Genomic DNA, 14,973 nt, shown 5'->3' with positions numbered 1-14,973 from the left:
ACACCAACATTTTTTTTTTCGTGTCTTGCCTCACTCCTGAGTCCATGACCAGCAGATAGACACCATCCTTTCAACTGTGCGTGCAGTAACCATGGAGATAGAGCCGTATCGCCGTAATTAGCTTAGCTCAAACACTGGAAGTGTATAGGTAGTGTTAGCCTGCCTCCACCTAAAGTTGCTAATTAGCTTAGCTCAAACACTGGAAGTGTATGGGTAGTGTTAGCTTGCCTCCTACCTAAAGTCACTAATTAGCTTAGCTCAAACACTGGAAGTGTATAGGTAGTGTTAGCCTGCCTCCACCTAAAGTTGCTAATTAGCTTAGCTCAAACACTGGAAGTGTATAGGTAGTGTTAGCCTGCCTCCTACCTAAAGTCACTAATTAGCTTAGCTCAAACACTGGAAGTGTATGGGTAGTGTTAGCCTGCCTCCACCTAAAGTTGCTAATTAGCTTAGCTCAAACACTGGAAGTGTATGGGTAGTGTTAGCTTGCCTCCTACCTAAAGTCACTAATTAGCTTAGCTCAAACACTGGAAGTGTATAGGTAGTGTTAGCCTGCCTCCACCTAAAGTTGCTAATTAGCTTAGCTCAAACACTGGAAGTGTATAGGTAGTGTTAGCCTGCCTCCACCTAAAGTTGCTAATTAGCTTAGCTCAAACACTGGAAGTGTATGGGTAGTGTTAGCTTGCCTCCTACCTAAAGTCACTAATTAGCTTAGCTCAAACACTGGAAGTGTATAGGTAGTGTTAGCCTGCCTCCACCTAAAGTCGCTAATTAGCTTAGCTCAAACACTGGAAGTGTATGGGTAGTGTTAGCCTGCCTCCTACATGAGCTGAAATCAGCAGTCAGAAGCTGATTTCATTTTAGCTCTAAACTCTGTAAATATATCACTTTATCCACATTTCAAACATGTTTAGGTGAGAAAGTAGCCGTTTAGATCAGCAGTGTGTCGTTAATTTGTCTAAATACCAGCTGTTTACTATTTTGTTGGGACGAATTCGGCGCTACTCAAGCTAGCCGTTGTGACCAACGCACTTCCGGTTACTTTCACGAAATAAAACACCCGTTGCCCTTTACATGTAGAAAACCATGACGATAGAATTTGTGCTTTTACTTTGAAACAGGAAGCTAACCTACCCTCGATGTAGCTAGCTTGAACCAAAATAAAGCGTCTTTGCTTGAACCCTCCGTTTTGACCGATCTCGTCCCGTTAGCGGCATTTGACCGCTCAAGATGCCTTACCGGAGAGTTTTGTCAGCTCTGAGACGAAGATCGGCCCGCCGGTTTCCGTTTAGAGTTGCCGAAGAGTTTCTCTGATGACTTTAGGTGGAGGCAGGCTAACACTACCTATACACTTCCAGTGTTTGAGCTAAGCTAATTAGCGACTTTAGGTGGAGGCAGGCTAACACTACCCATACACTTCCAGTGTTTGAGCTAAGCTAATTAGCGACTTTAGGTAGGAGGCAGGCTAACACTACCTATACACTTCCAGTGTTTGAGCTAAGCTAATTAGCGACTTTAGGTGGCGGCAGGCTAACACTACCTATACACTTCCAGCGTTTGAGCTAAGCTAATTAGCGACTTTAGGTGGAGGCAGGCTAACACTACCCATACACTTCCAGCGTTTGAGCTAAGCTAATTAGCGACTTTAGGTGGAGGCAGGCTAACACTACCCATACACTTCCAGTGTTTGAGCTAAGCTAATTAGCGACTTTAGGTGGAGGCAGGCTAACACTACCTATATACTTCCAGTGTTTGAGCTAAGCTAATTACGGGCGATACGGCTCTATCTCCATGGTTACTGCACGCACAGTGGAAAGGATGGTGTCTATCTGCTGGTCATGGACTCGGGAGTGAGGCAAGACACGGAAAAAAAAATGCTGGTGTATCCCTTTAACATTTTTCATGTTGAAGGGGGCGTGGCCTCACCTGCAGCGTGGTGTCCTGCAGGTAGGGGCTCATGAAGTGCGGCAGCGTCTCGGTGACTCTCTGCAGCGCGGTGACAGCGCTCAGCAGGTAGATCTCGTTGGTCAGCAGCTCCTTCCTGTCCGTCAGCGTGAGCAGCACGGCCGGCATCAACCTATAGGAGCGCAGACGGACAGCTGTCAATCAAACAGGCCACGCCCCCCTCGCTGTGCCGGTATTGTATTTTGTATTTATTTATTTGCACCATAATAAAAGACAATTACAAAAAAAAAAAAAATGAAATAAGAATAGTAAGTGTGGGAGAGGTTAAAAAACCCGATATGGGCTGATACAAAGCACCTCCCCAAGAAATATACATACATTCAGAAGATAAATCAACAACAATAGGAGAAAGCAACACATAACAACAAAAAAGAAAGCAATACAAGTGCCATTTTATAGCACACACTCAAAGAAGTCAGAAATACACTGCAAAAACTCAAAATCTTTCCAAGAATATTTGTCTTCTTTCTTCTCAAAATGTCTCAATTTTAGTCTAAACTAATCTCTTTCCACTTAAAATAAGACTCATCACCTAAAAATTAACTTGTTTTTAGATCATTTTCACTTGTTTCAAACTAATTTTCAATTGAAATAAGTAGAAAAATCTGCCAGTGAAAGAACGTTTTTGTGCTTGTAATAAGAAAGAAAAACTTGCTCCACTATCAGATTTTTCTACTTATTTCAAGTGGAAAATCTGCTTGAAAGAAGTAAAAAGTGTCTAAAAACAAGCTGCTTTTAATGTGATGAGTCTTATTTTAAGTAGAATTAGATTAGTTTTGACTAGAAATGACATTTTGACTAGAAATAAGACAAATATTCTTGGTCAGATTTTGAATTTTTGCAGTGTAAAAACATGGGTGTGTATAAACATAAAATAATTGTATTTGACTGAGTGAGTGTATGAGCAGGTAAAGAGACAACGATCCAATGACAACTACACTGGAAAAGAAAAGAACGGGCATGGCGTGCGTCACCTGGGCAGCTGTGGGATGGCGAGGGCCTTGAGGGTGGCGACCAGCTCGGCGATGCAGAGCAGAGCGCTGCCCGTCACGTTCTTCTCCTCGCGCGCCGACGCCACCAGCTGCACCGTCTGCTGCAGCGCCGGGACGAAGGCCTCCTGGTGGGCGGGGCCGAAGCTGCGGCACAGCAGCTTGAGGCTGTAGAGCGCCGTCTGACGGTTGATGGCCTGCTCCTCCTGCTCCTCCTGCTCCTCCTGCTCCTCCTCCTGCTGCTCCTTCAGCTGCGTGGGGCCTTTACCCACGATGCTCAGCAGCTCGCCGCTCAGCTGCAGCAGGGCGGCCACCTGGGCAGAGTCACGGATCAACAGTCAATCAGTCAATAATCAACATCAGATATCAGCGTTCCTACACATTTGAAATTTCCAAATTCCACACTTTTTCCAGACTTCTTGGTAAAAAAATTCAAATAATTTGTGATATTGGAGTAAATAGTTGTGCATTATACAAAATAGGGGTGGGGGAAAAAATCGATTCACATATATATCGCAATATCTTTTTTGACTATTTTTAAATCGATTTTTGAAAATAAAAATATATATTGTGCAATGTGCATTTGTTCGCCTTTTTTACATACAGAGAGTCCAGGTTTTGAAAAGGGTTTAAGTTCACTTTATAATGGAGTATGTTCATTTATAGGCTCCTACAGTGTTTGTGTGCAGATAAATGTTAAAAACGCTAAAGACTAAAAATCATTGAGAGAATCGGCAATATCGTAGAATCGCAATTTAAATCGAATCACCATCCAAAATATTGTAGAAGAATCGAATCGGGAGAAAGGCATATCGTCCCAGCCCTAATACAAAAGGTAACACTTTACTTGAATAGGTATTGATAAGATTGACATAACACTGTCATAACCATCAATGAATACTTCTGACAGCTGTGGTTAAGTGTCATTCTGTAAGTTATGTCACTTTTGATGCAAAGTTGACATTGTTTGAGATGTTTTTGTTCTGACAACTTGACATAAAGACAATTTAAACTGTCATAACAGACCTAATGGACAAACTTTAAAAATGATGTCAAGTTCTCATAACAAAAACATCTCAAATAATGTCAACTTTGCATCAAAAGTGACATAAGTTACCAAATGACACTTAACGACAGCTGTCAGAAGTATTCATTGATGGTTATGACAGCTGTTATGTCAATCTTATGAATACCTATTCAAGTAAAGTGGTACCAAAAAAAATCATTAAATTAATCATTTGTTTTCATTATTCTGAATGTGTATATGCCTTTATGTAACCAAATAATCACCAGGAGATTGTAGCTATAGGTACACTAGCGCATACAATACAATACAATACAATACAATAATTAACCCAGATAACTTCAGATGAGACCAAACCCAGATAAGTAGTAAGATAAATATATTTCCATACAATAGTTTCCATTTCCCATACTTTTCCAGACCTGGAAATGTATAAAATCTAATTCCATACTTGTGAAGGAACCCTGTGGTATTGATTATTGATGGTGATCGGTACCTGAGGCTCCGCCCACGTGGCTCGGTGCTGCAGCTTGTTGTTGAGCAGCTCCATGGCCTTCCTCCTCACCGACGGCAACCGGTTTCCCATCAGCCCCCGGGTCACCGAGATGAAGGTTTCCATGGGCAACAGGGCGTTCACCTGGACGACACAGAAACCGGTCAGCAAGCAAGCAATCAATCAATCAATCAATCAATCAATCAATCAATCAATCAATCAATCAATCAATCAATCAATCAATCAATCAATCAATCAATCAGTATGGCGTTACATTATTATCAATATCATGATCACATTGATCTATTAAACTATTGATCAGATAAATGTTTAATCATCAGTTAAATTAATGTTAATATTATAAACTATTAAAACACAACAGAAAAGTTCCACAGTGGTTGCACTGAGGCCGAGTCCTCACCAACACAGGGATTTTTGAAACCAGACTTTTATGGCCCCCGGTTAAAAAAACACCACTGGTGTGATAAAAACTATCTCCGTCCACATGAAACCGCAAAATCCGCCTCAAACAATGTCCTGCACATGCCAAAGCAGTAGGTGGTGATATCACTCCTAACAGGAAGGCCATTTTAGCCAATCACAAGGCTGGAAAAATTCATACCGGAAAAACTACAATGGCTATGCTACATGCTAAATGCTAAATAGCACCAGTAACTCCATCAGCTGGTCACGTCTAGAGCTCCACTAGTCTCCATGGATACAACTCACTGTTTACCCTCGCACAGTGTGACGTCGAACAATGTGGATGAAAGAACAAACCGTGCAGAGAAACAAGTTCCACTGAGGTTCCACTGACCTTGTCCAGGACGTCGTAGGTCTTGTTCAGTAGAACCCTCCAGAACTTGGCCGTGGGTTTGTCAGCGTTCTGCTCCACACAGCGAGCAGAGCTGTGGATGTAGAGCAGCGTCTGCTCCAGCAGCCTGAGACACACACACACACACACACACACACAGAGACACACACACACAGAGACACACACACACACACACACACACAGAGACACACACACACACACACACACACACACAGTTCAGAATCACCGTCATTTCACTCATTTAAAGTTCATGTAAAGAACTGGCTTGTTGACAACCAAAAATGTGAGCACTAACTATGTCGTGCATTGAGTATCTGTCATGTATCTTCCTACATGTTGTAACCAGATAGTTATTATGTATTATAAAACGTAAAGGTAAAATCCTGCGATCTGATTGGTTGTTAACCGTGGTATAATGAGCAGTTACCACGGCTACTATTCTAAAGCCTTATCACAGCGTAGGCTATCACTCCGCCTCAGGCACGTATGACTGGTATGAATGGAAGTTGTTGTCATGTATCCATGACAACGGACTGTTGCAGTCCGTAGCAAAAGACAGTTGATGTTTCTACGATGTTAATAAATGTAGTAAAGTAGTGTAATTGACATGTTGAAGGTGAACTTTGACCTCCAGAGGGTTAACAATGGTAGAGGGGACTGAGCAGTGACAGAGCTACTTGGAGCTAACGTCTGGAGAGCTGGGAACAGTTTTTTTCACAGTGAGGCTATTTTATTGGATAATATGTATTTCTGGTTGAATAAAACTACACGAAATTGATTGCGTATCCCTCTTTCATATTACCTTTATTGGTAACCGTTTTATAAAAGCAATATATCCCTCCAGTCCGTGGTCTATGCTCATTCTACCACTCTAAGGGGGAACAACGGCCCTTAGTGGTAGAATGAGCAGAGACCACCTGGAGTGATATATTGCTTAAGTAACCAGATAGTTATAGTGATTGGTTTAATGAATCCTGTTCCTTAACACTATGTATTGCTGAAGCCCTGTGACGGCAGCACTAACAACTGATTATATCATGAGCACTAACGACCTTGTGCCATTGCAAACGTGTGTTATAATAATAATAATAATAAATAATAATACATTTTATTTGTAACACACTTTATATTTACCAAAAAAATCTCAAAGTGCTACAACAGAAACCAAAAAAAAGAAAAATAGGTTAAAAACAAGAGTTAAAAACAGTTGTCTGGAGCCAGCAGTTACAGATTAAAAGATTTTTTTTAAAGGTACGTTTTCAGGCCCTTTTTTTTATGGCCTTAGAAATGTATATTTATTAATGTGAACTGAATGTGTCTTTGGTTTTTCACTTCATTGTTGCTCTTTTCTAAGGTTGCCCTTTACCATCAGGCAGAGGGACTGGAGATGAAAACCAGCTTTTTTTTATCTAACTCGGGTGCATTTACATTTGTTTTTTTACAATGTTTTATTAACGTACATTGTCCCTTGACAAATCAATGAAACTGAAACTAGTGTGGACTCAGCAGAACCTCTCACCTCTGCTGCAGAGACTCGTCCTGACTGTCGTCGTCGCCGTCGGCAACCTGCAGGACATGACATCATTTCATTTTGATTTATTTCATTCATGGTTCTCACATAATTGCACATATACATTGTGTACACATTTTTACCATGAATGAAAAGGAGCAGGATGAAGAGAAAACTTCTAATACCTGTCCCTCTCTGTTGTTACACATTTCATTGGCTTACTTCAACACCAGTATTATTCTCTGTTTCAAAATATTAAAGATGATGAAACATAGTAATGACAAAAAAACAAACAAACAAAATAACGGTAGACACCACTCGTCTATCTATCTTTTTCTTTTTTTCCCTTCTTTTTCTCTTTCTCCTTCTTTTTTGTAGATACTTATCTTTTTACCCAGGGGGCAAAGCAAAAAAACGGACACGGAGCGTTGTAAAAGCCTTGACACCAGAAATGATCTCTAGGAACTTGAAGGATTAAAACCTGGGTGGACAACCTGGTCAACTAGCTGCTGGAAAGCTACAGGGGGCCAAAACCCCTTTCTGGGGTCATTCTGCTGGCGAAATGATGTAAATGCAAATATTTAGGTACTACAATGGCATAAATAGTCATACAACTATAAAATTTGGCAGAGAGTATCTTGACACATAGGGGGAGGCAGGAAAAAAAGATTCTGGGGTTTGTTGCAACTCAATTTTAAGATATCACCCTCAACATCCCAAAAAAGACCAAAAAAAGTACTGTTCGACCGGACAAATTCTCATGAAAATTATGATTTTTCAGCACTTTATGGAGAATATCTATGCTTAACATGTATATAGAAAAATTCCTTAATTCATAAGCTTCCATTTGAGTCCCAGATAGCCTTTCTATCTCCAAAGCCCCACTTGCTGTGGCCAACGGTCTTCTCTATCTATCTGTTCACTTTGGGGAGACCAGAAATAGAATGGTTTCTGATCAGGCCAGTTAACATGGAGTTTTTCACAATAGGTGTTGCACTGTTTGGAGCCAGCCTGTAGCTTTCCAGTAGCTAGTAGAAAGGCTATCTGGGACTCAAATGGAAGCTTAGGAATTAAGGAATTTTTCTATATACATGTTAAGCATAGATATTCTCCATAAAGTGCTGAAAAATAATAATTTTCATGAGAATTTGTCAGGCGAACAGTACTTTTTTTGGTCTTTTTTGGGATGTTGAGGGTGATATCTTAAAATTGAGTTGCAGCAAACCCCAGAATCTTTTTTTCATGCCTCCCCCTATGTGTCAAGATACTCTCTGCCAAATTGTATAGTTGTATGACTGTATCATTTCTCCAGCAGAATGACCCCAGAAAGGGGTTTTGTCCCCTGTAGCTTTCCAGCAGCTGGTTGACCGGGTTGTCCACCCAGGTTTTAATCCTTGAAGTTCCTAGATATCATTTCTAGTGTCAAACCTTTTACAATGCTCCGTGTCCGTTTTTAAAAAAACTGGGATTTTGCCCCCTGGGTATTTCTTTTTTAAACATTTTCTTAAACTGAGACATACTTGTACAACTTTTCAATTCCTTGCTTTGTGAACGCCGTAGCTACTTTTACACCTGCAACAGAAAAGTATGGCATTCACAAAGCAAGGAATTGAAAAGTTGTCATCACACAGGCTGTTAGTGTGTCTGTGTGTGTCTCTTTGTGTGTGTTGTATGTGTGTTGTATGTGTTGTGTGTGTGTGTTGTGCGTGTGTGTCTAACCTTCTGGATGAACGCCGTGGAGCCGAGCAGCTGAGCGATGAACGACACCGACAGGAACTTGAAGTGTCGCAGCTCTTTGCTGCTGTGCGCCTCCACGCTGAAGATCAGCTCCTCCACCTCCTCCTCCTCCTGCTCCTCCTGCTGCTGCTCCTCCTTCTTCCTCCTCCTGACTCCTCGGCTCGGCTTCGCTGGAGCTGCAGAGGACGGAGCGCTTTATTCTGAAGGTCTGAGCACCTTTACTTCCTGTCCTCTGAGACTTAAACTGGAACTCAACAGGTTGATTTTGTAAAATTATAAAAACTTTATCGATCAGGTTGTGACTTTAGAAGGATGTTGTTCTACAGATGTTCTGACAGATGTTCTAATACAGAAAATCTGCTGAATCCCCCCCCAATAAGGAATTAAGGAGGCTCCCACATGTTTGAGCGTTACACTGACCTGTATAATCAGAACAGACGTGTCCTGTGAGTTTCAGCTTAAATATGAAAAGAGGCTGAAAATCACAGGACACGTCTGTTCTGATGATACAGGTCATTGGTCCAAATCCATCCCAAACTTTCCAAACCTGTCTTTTCAAAACTGTCCCCACTTTTCCCATTTTTCCCTGTTAAAAGGGTTTCCATGGAGTTTTTCCTCAGTGGATGTGAGGGTCTAAGGACAGAGGATGTTGTTACGATGCCATGTGAAGCCCTTTGAGACAAACTGGTGGTAAAAACGGGCTATACAAATAAAATTGCCTTGCCTTGCCCTTTTCAAAACTTTCCAAACCTGTTCCCATTTTCCTAAACTTCCCAAACCAGTCCTTGCTTTCAATACTTTCCTAGCCTCGCATCACCAGGCTCTTCAGAGCGGAGAAGAGTAGTAAAAGTATTCACCAACATAAAACGTATAAAATAGACATTCATTTGTAATACAATAAAAGCAAAATGTTAACTTAATGGCTCAGGGACTTTCTTGTAAGTTATATTCCTTAAATTGAAGAGTTTAACCACATTTTATTAGCTTGGTGCTTTTATTTTGACAGAAAGGAAAAATTAATGTTGGTTGATCTGAAACTGTTTAAGGCTACGAAAAAGCCCACGGCGCTCTAACATGACGGTTTTTTTAATCCTAGGTTAACTGGGTAATAATACATAACCGAGTAGCAGATTTCTGACTCGGGTAACCGTGCACATCCCTAGTTCTAATAGATGTTGTTGCTGTGCCAGATGTTGTTGTTGTGCCAGATGTTGTTGCTGTGCCAGATGTTGCGTGTCTCACCGTCGTCCTTGTCGTCCGGCAGCTGCAGCAGGAAGTTGAGGATGTTGATGAGGGAGGTGATCTGCTCCGACACCTCGAACTGACAACACAGAGAAACCCAGAAGTCCATGTCGCTGTCCAGAGCCGCGTCCTGCACACATCACAAGTCAGTCAGTTTTTAAGATTTATTCAGCAGCAATAAATATATACTATAAGTTTACTGTCTTTTCAAAAGCCTGGACTGAAGAAAAGAGGCAAAAATAAAAGAGTCTAGAAAAACCAGGCTTCTGAAACCTTTCTGACAAAATGAGATATACTAGACTGAGGTAAACTGCTACATTTTAACATTTATCTGCACACAAACACTGTAGGAGCATAGAAATTAACATTCAACTCCATTATAAAGTGAACTTAAACCCTTTTCAAAACCTGGACTCTATGTATGTTAAAAAAAAAAAAAAATTCAAAGGAAAAATCGATTTTTGAAAGAAAAAACAAAAATCTAAAAAAAAAAAAAAAGAAAATTCAAAAAAAAAAAATTCTAAGGAAAAAATCGATTTTTGAAAGAAAGAAAAAAAGAAAAAAAAGAAAATTAAAAAATAAATTCAAAGGAAAAATCGATTTTTGAAAGAAAACAAATCTAAAAAAAAAAAAAAGAAAATTCAAAAAAAAATTCAAAGGAAAAAATCGATTTTTGAAAGAAAGAAAAAAAGAAAAAAAAAGAAAATTAAAAAATAAATTCAAAGGAAAAATCGATTTTTGAAAGAAAACAAATCTAAAAAAAAGATAAAAAAAAAAAATCTAAAAAAATAAAAGAAAATTCTAAAAATATTACAAAAACTAAAATCGATTTTTGAAAAAAAAAAATCAATTTAAAAATCGTCAAAAAAATATTGCGATACTTATGTGAATGTATTTTTTCTCCCGCCGCTACACCTTCTCGCCGGCGTCTCACCTTCTCGGCCGTGGAGCTCTGGGGCCGGGCGGCGTGCAGCTTGAAGAGCAGCAGCATCAGGACCCACAGGAAGTGGGCGGGGCCGAGCGTGGACACCAGCTGCACCAGGACCGGCTGCCGGCGGTGGGCGGGAACATGAGGCAGCGCGTCGGCAAACACGTGCACGATCCTGACAACCACGGCGTGCACGTGAGACGGGGACTGACCGTCAGACAGCTGGTGAGCCTGAGGAGGAGGAGGAGGAGGAGGAGGAGGAGGAGGAGGAGGAGGAGGAGGAGGAGGAGGAGAGAAGAGGAGGAGGAGGAGGAGGAGGAGGAGAGGAGGAGGAGGAGGAGGAGGAGGAGAGGAGGAGGAGGAGGAGGAGGAGGAGGAGGAGGAGCAGAGCTTCCATCAGTCATTGCGCTCCGGCATAAGCTTTGTTTACGTGTATTAAGTAAATTAGCCGGCTAACGGTTAGCTACCTGTTTAACTTTAATAACTCAGTGACTCAATAAACGCTCCATGAAAAAATATTTTCTCCAGTGGATATCTGAGTTCCAACATGACTGAGCTAACTGGAGTAGTTTCATGTCGTGTCCCACAACGGGAGGGTTTTAACAGCTGACGTCCTGCTGTTAGCTTAGCTACTGCTGTTAGCTTAGCTACCGCCGTTAGCTTAGCGACTGCCGTTAGCTTAGCGACTGCCGTTAGCTTAGCTGCTGCCGTTAGCTTTGCTGCTGCCGTTAGCTTAGCGACAACCGTTAGCTTAGCTACCGTTAGCTGTCCCTGTCGCTACCCGATTTGCAACGCTACCCGATCTGTGACAGCTACGTACGGTAACTCCACTTGGACAAACTTAGTTGAATTGACTTAGGATCACTGCCCTATGTGCGTCGCCAGAGACGGTTTATCTTTTTATTTATTTTTTTAAATACTTTATTAGTAATGTAAACTGAGGGTTGGTTGTGGTGGTCTGGATCTTGCTGCTCAGAAAACAGGAACACAGGCGACTTTTAATGTTTACTGTCCTCTTTTCTCGCCGGCCTCATCACCATGACAACCACAAACAATCACAACTACCACAACACTCACTGAATAAACGAGTCTGCCGCGGCTGTCTTATGACGGACCTCCGCGGTTTTTATTTTATTTTATTTTTTAATCATTTTCACAGTACCGTATTTTAAATTCACAGAACTTTAAAGGGATAGTTCAACATTTTGGCAAATTGGCCCATTGCCATAATCGCTATAGTCATAGCAGTAGGTTCGTTACCTTTAATTGTAGGTGTAAGCTATTTTCAGTACGGCGGAGCGCAGCAGCTGGCTGCTCAGAGCTACGCTATGGAGGCTAACGGAATTTCTTGGTTTCCCTCATTAAACTCATCAAATTCAACATCCCAAAACTCCACAGCGCTTTTGTAGACAAGTTGTGAGCTGCACAACCACCACGCTATGAGATAATGACGGAACGATACGAAACGGAGCCGTTTTCGAGGTAAATACAGGGTAAATACGGAGACTGCTTGCTGAAAAACTGTCCCTGAACGCAACGCGCATCAGCGGTTTTGTATGTATTTACCTCGAAAACGGCTCCGTTTCGTATCGTTCCGTCATTATCTCATAGCGTGGTGGTTTGTCCAAGTGGAGTTGCCGTAGGCAGCTGTCCAAGATGGCGGCCGGTCTGCACATGCGCAGACCAGTTTTGTCACAGATCGGGTAGCGTTGCAAATCGAGTAGTGACCGTCCCTGTCAGCTGCAGCCACTGATGCTTTCTACACCCTGATTCCCCAAAACTGAATAAATACCACACATAGCAACACAAAACTACTTTGCTTGTGCACACAGAAATAGTCATGTTTCTTCAATAATTATTTTTAAACTGGACCGGAAACAGCTGTGACGTTGCAGGGTGTTCCGATTGGTGTTATATCGGTTAAGTGGAGTTCCCTATGGCAGATTCCCTGTGCAGGGAGTAGGGAGTAGTGAACTCTGTCCAAGGAAACTGTGGATCGGAACGCAGCCTGTGTGTGTGTGTGTGTGTGTGTGTGTGTGGGCGTCGCCATGACAACGGATGGGAGTGTGCGTCGCCACGACAACGGACCGGTACCTTGATGAGCGCCGGTATGACCATGTGCAGCGTCTTGTCGATGACTCTGAAGCTGTAGGCGTCGTCCATACGCAGGATGTTGGCGCCCATGAAGGTGAAGATAGGCATGATGTTGTGGAGAACTTTCTCCTGTTAGGAGGAGGAGGAGGAGGAGGAGAGAGGAGGAGGAGGAGGAGGAGGAGGAGGAGAGAGGAGGAGAGAGGAGGAAGAGGAGGAGGAGGAGGAGGAGGAGGAGCAGACACATTGTGGTCATTATAGCAGAACATGCACCGTAGGCTTAATGCTCTGAGGGAGAGAGTCACCCTTCCCAAGATGGCCGCCGTGTGGCTACGCTGTGTCATTGGGCAGCAGAGGCAGGTGAGTCATCTAGTCTTCTTATATGTATGTATATATACTGTATATATATGTATATTTAAGCAATATATCCCTCCAGGCCGTGGTCTATGCTCATTCTACCACTCTAAGGGCCGTTGTTCCCCCTTAGAGTGGTAGAATGAGCATAGACCACCTGGAGGACTGGAGTGATATATTGCTTTTATAAAACTGTTACCAATAAAGACAATATGAAAGAGGGATACGCAATCAATTTCCTGTAGTTTTCTTCCAGCAGAATAAAAAACTAGTCCCACCTCTCCAGACGTTAGCTCCAAGTAGCTCTGTCACTGCTCAGTCCCCTCTACCATTGTTAACCCTCTGGAGGTCAAAGTTCACCTTCAACATGTCAATTACACTACTTTACTACATTTTTAACATCCTAAAAACATCAGCTGTCTGTTGCTACGGACTGCAACAGTCCGTTGTCATGGATACACGACAACAACTTCCATTCATACCAGTCATACGTGCCTGAGGCGGAGTGATAGCCTACGCTGTGATAAGGCTTTAGAATAGTAGCCGTGGTATATGCTCATTATACCACGGTTAACAACCAATCAGATCGCTGGATTTCACCTTTACGTTTTATAAATATATATATATATATCTATGATCATCATCAACAACAGGTGAGTGACAGGTGTAACTCACAGGGAAGATGGCGGCCACGGCTCCCAGCAGCAGCAGCGCCTGGTGGTGAGTCTGAGGCATCTCAGAGACCCGGACGCACTGGACCACCAGCTCCACGCTGAACCGCTCCTCGTCCAGGACGTCTGGGGGCAGGGGTCAGAGGTCACAGGTCAATGTAATATAATGTTATTGTAAAGATTCAGTGTTTGTTTTAGTTGACTTGGTTGTAAATGTTTAAATGTTCTGGTTTTCAACGTGGACCCAGTAAAACCAGCTCAGCTACAATGACAAGTGCAACACACTGTGCATTTATCTATTAGCTTTAAGCTGCCTCTTTGATTTGATGGGGGGGGGGGGGGGGTCGCCTGAAACTTTAAACTAATTATTATTCTTTTTTAAATTATGATTAAAAAACACCACACACAATCTTAAACAACTGCATCTATACTGTCACTTCACTTCAATATAAATGGAGTTCAATAAAGTGCAGCGTATTAAAACATCTGAGCATCTTGACTGACGCAGTCGCCAGAGATGTCATGGGCCAAAAACGGTTGGGAAGCACCACAGATAAGATTACAGCGTGTTTTAATATTTAATGACTATCTATCTATCTATCTATCTATCTATCTATCTATCTATCTATCTATCCATCCATCCATCCATCAGGCGGTGACCTACCTGTCTCCGTGGCGACGGTCTTGTCCGGTGAGATCCTGGTGCAGACGTTGAGGAGGCAGCTGAGCAGCAGCTGGCGGCTGTACTCCACGTTGGTCTGAGCCTCTGCTGCTGGCTCCAGACTCCTGACACACACATATTTCCAAAAATATTTGTCTCATTTCTAGTCAAAACTAATCTCTTTCCACTTAAAATAAGACTCATCACCTAAAAATTAACTTGTTTTTAGATCATTTTCACTTGTTTCAAACACATTTTCACTTGAAATAAGTAGAAAAATCTGCCAGTGAAAGCAAGTTTTTTGTGCTTGTAATAAGGAAGAAAAACTTGCTTTCACTGGCAGATTTTTCTACTTGAAAATCTGCTTGAAAGAAGTAAAAAGTGTCTAAAAACAAGCTGCTTTTAATGTGATGAGTCTGATTTGAAGTAGAATGAGATTAGTTTTGACTAGAAATAAGACATTTTGACTAGAA

At 41.9% G+C, this 14,973-nt stretch overlaps 1 protein-coding gene across 1 annotated transcript in view; it reads right to left on the bottom strand.

Moving 5' to 3' along the window:
- The window catches only part of heatr1 (HEAT repeat containing 1), a 66,304-nt gene that overhangs the window by 13,171 nt on the left and 38,160 nt on the right, over positions 1-14,973 (bottom strand). Inside the window, exons 26-36 of the mRNA XM_085761315.1 lie at positions 14,504-14,625; positions 13,844-13,965; positions 12,818-12,946; positions 10,730-10,954; positions 9,796-9,925; positions 8,536-8,729; positions 6,826-6,872; positions 5,289-5,412; positions 4,475-4,615; positions 2,940-3,268; positions 1,927-2,077 (exon numbers count right to left, since the gene is read on the bottom strand). Of these exons, the coding sequence (XP_085617441.1) occupies positions 1,927-2,077; positions 2,940-3,268; positions 4,475-4,615; positions 5,289-5,412; positions 6,826-6,872; positions 8,536-8,729; positions 9,796-9,925; positions 10,730-10,954; positions 12,818-12,946; positions 13,844-13,965; positions 14,504-14,625 (1,714 nt within the window). The remainder of the gene's footprint in view (positions 1-1,926; positions 2,078-2,939; positions 3,269-4,474; positions 4,616-5,288; positions 5,413-6,825; positions 6,873-8,535; positions 8,730-9,795; positions 9,926-10,729; positions 10,955-12,817; positions 12,947-13,843; positions 13,966-14,503; positions 14,626-14,973) is intronic.

The sequence above is a fragment of the Trachurus japonicus genome, chromosome 19 (assembly GCF_045865225.1).
Source record: "Trachurus japonicus isolate A0001 chromosome 19, Traja_1.0".
NCBI classification, from domain to species: Eukaryota; Metazoa; Chordata; class Actinopteri; order Carangiformes; family Carangidae; genus Trachurus; species Trachurus japonicus.
This window is presented reverse-complemented; position numbering and strand designations above follow the sequence as displayed.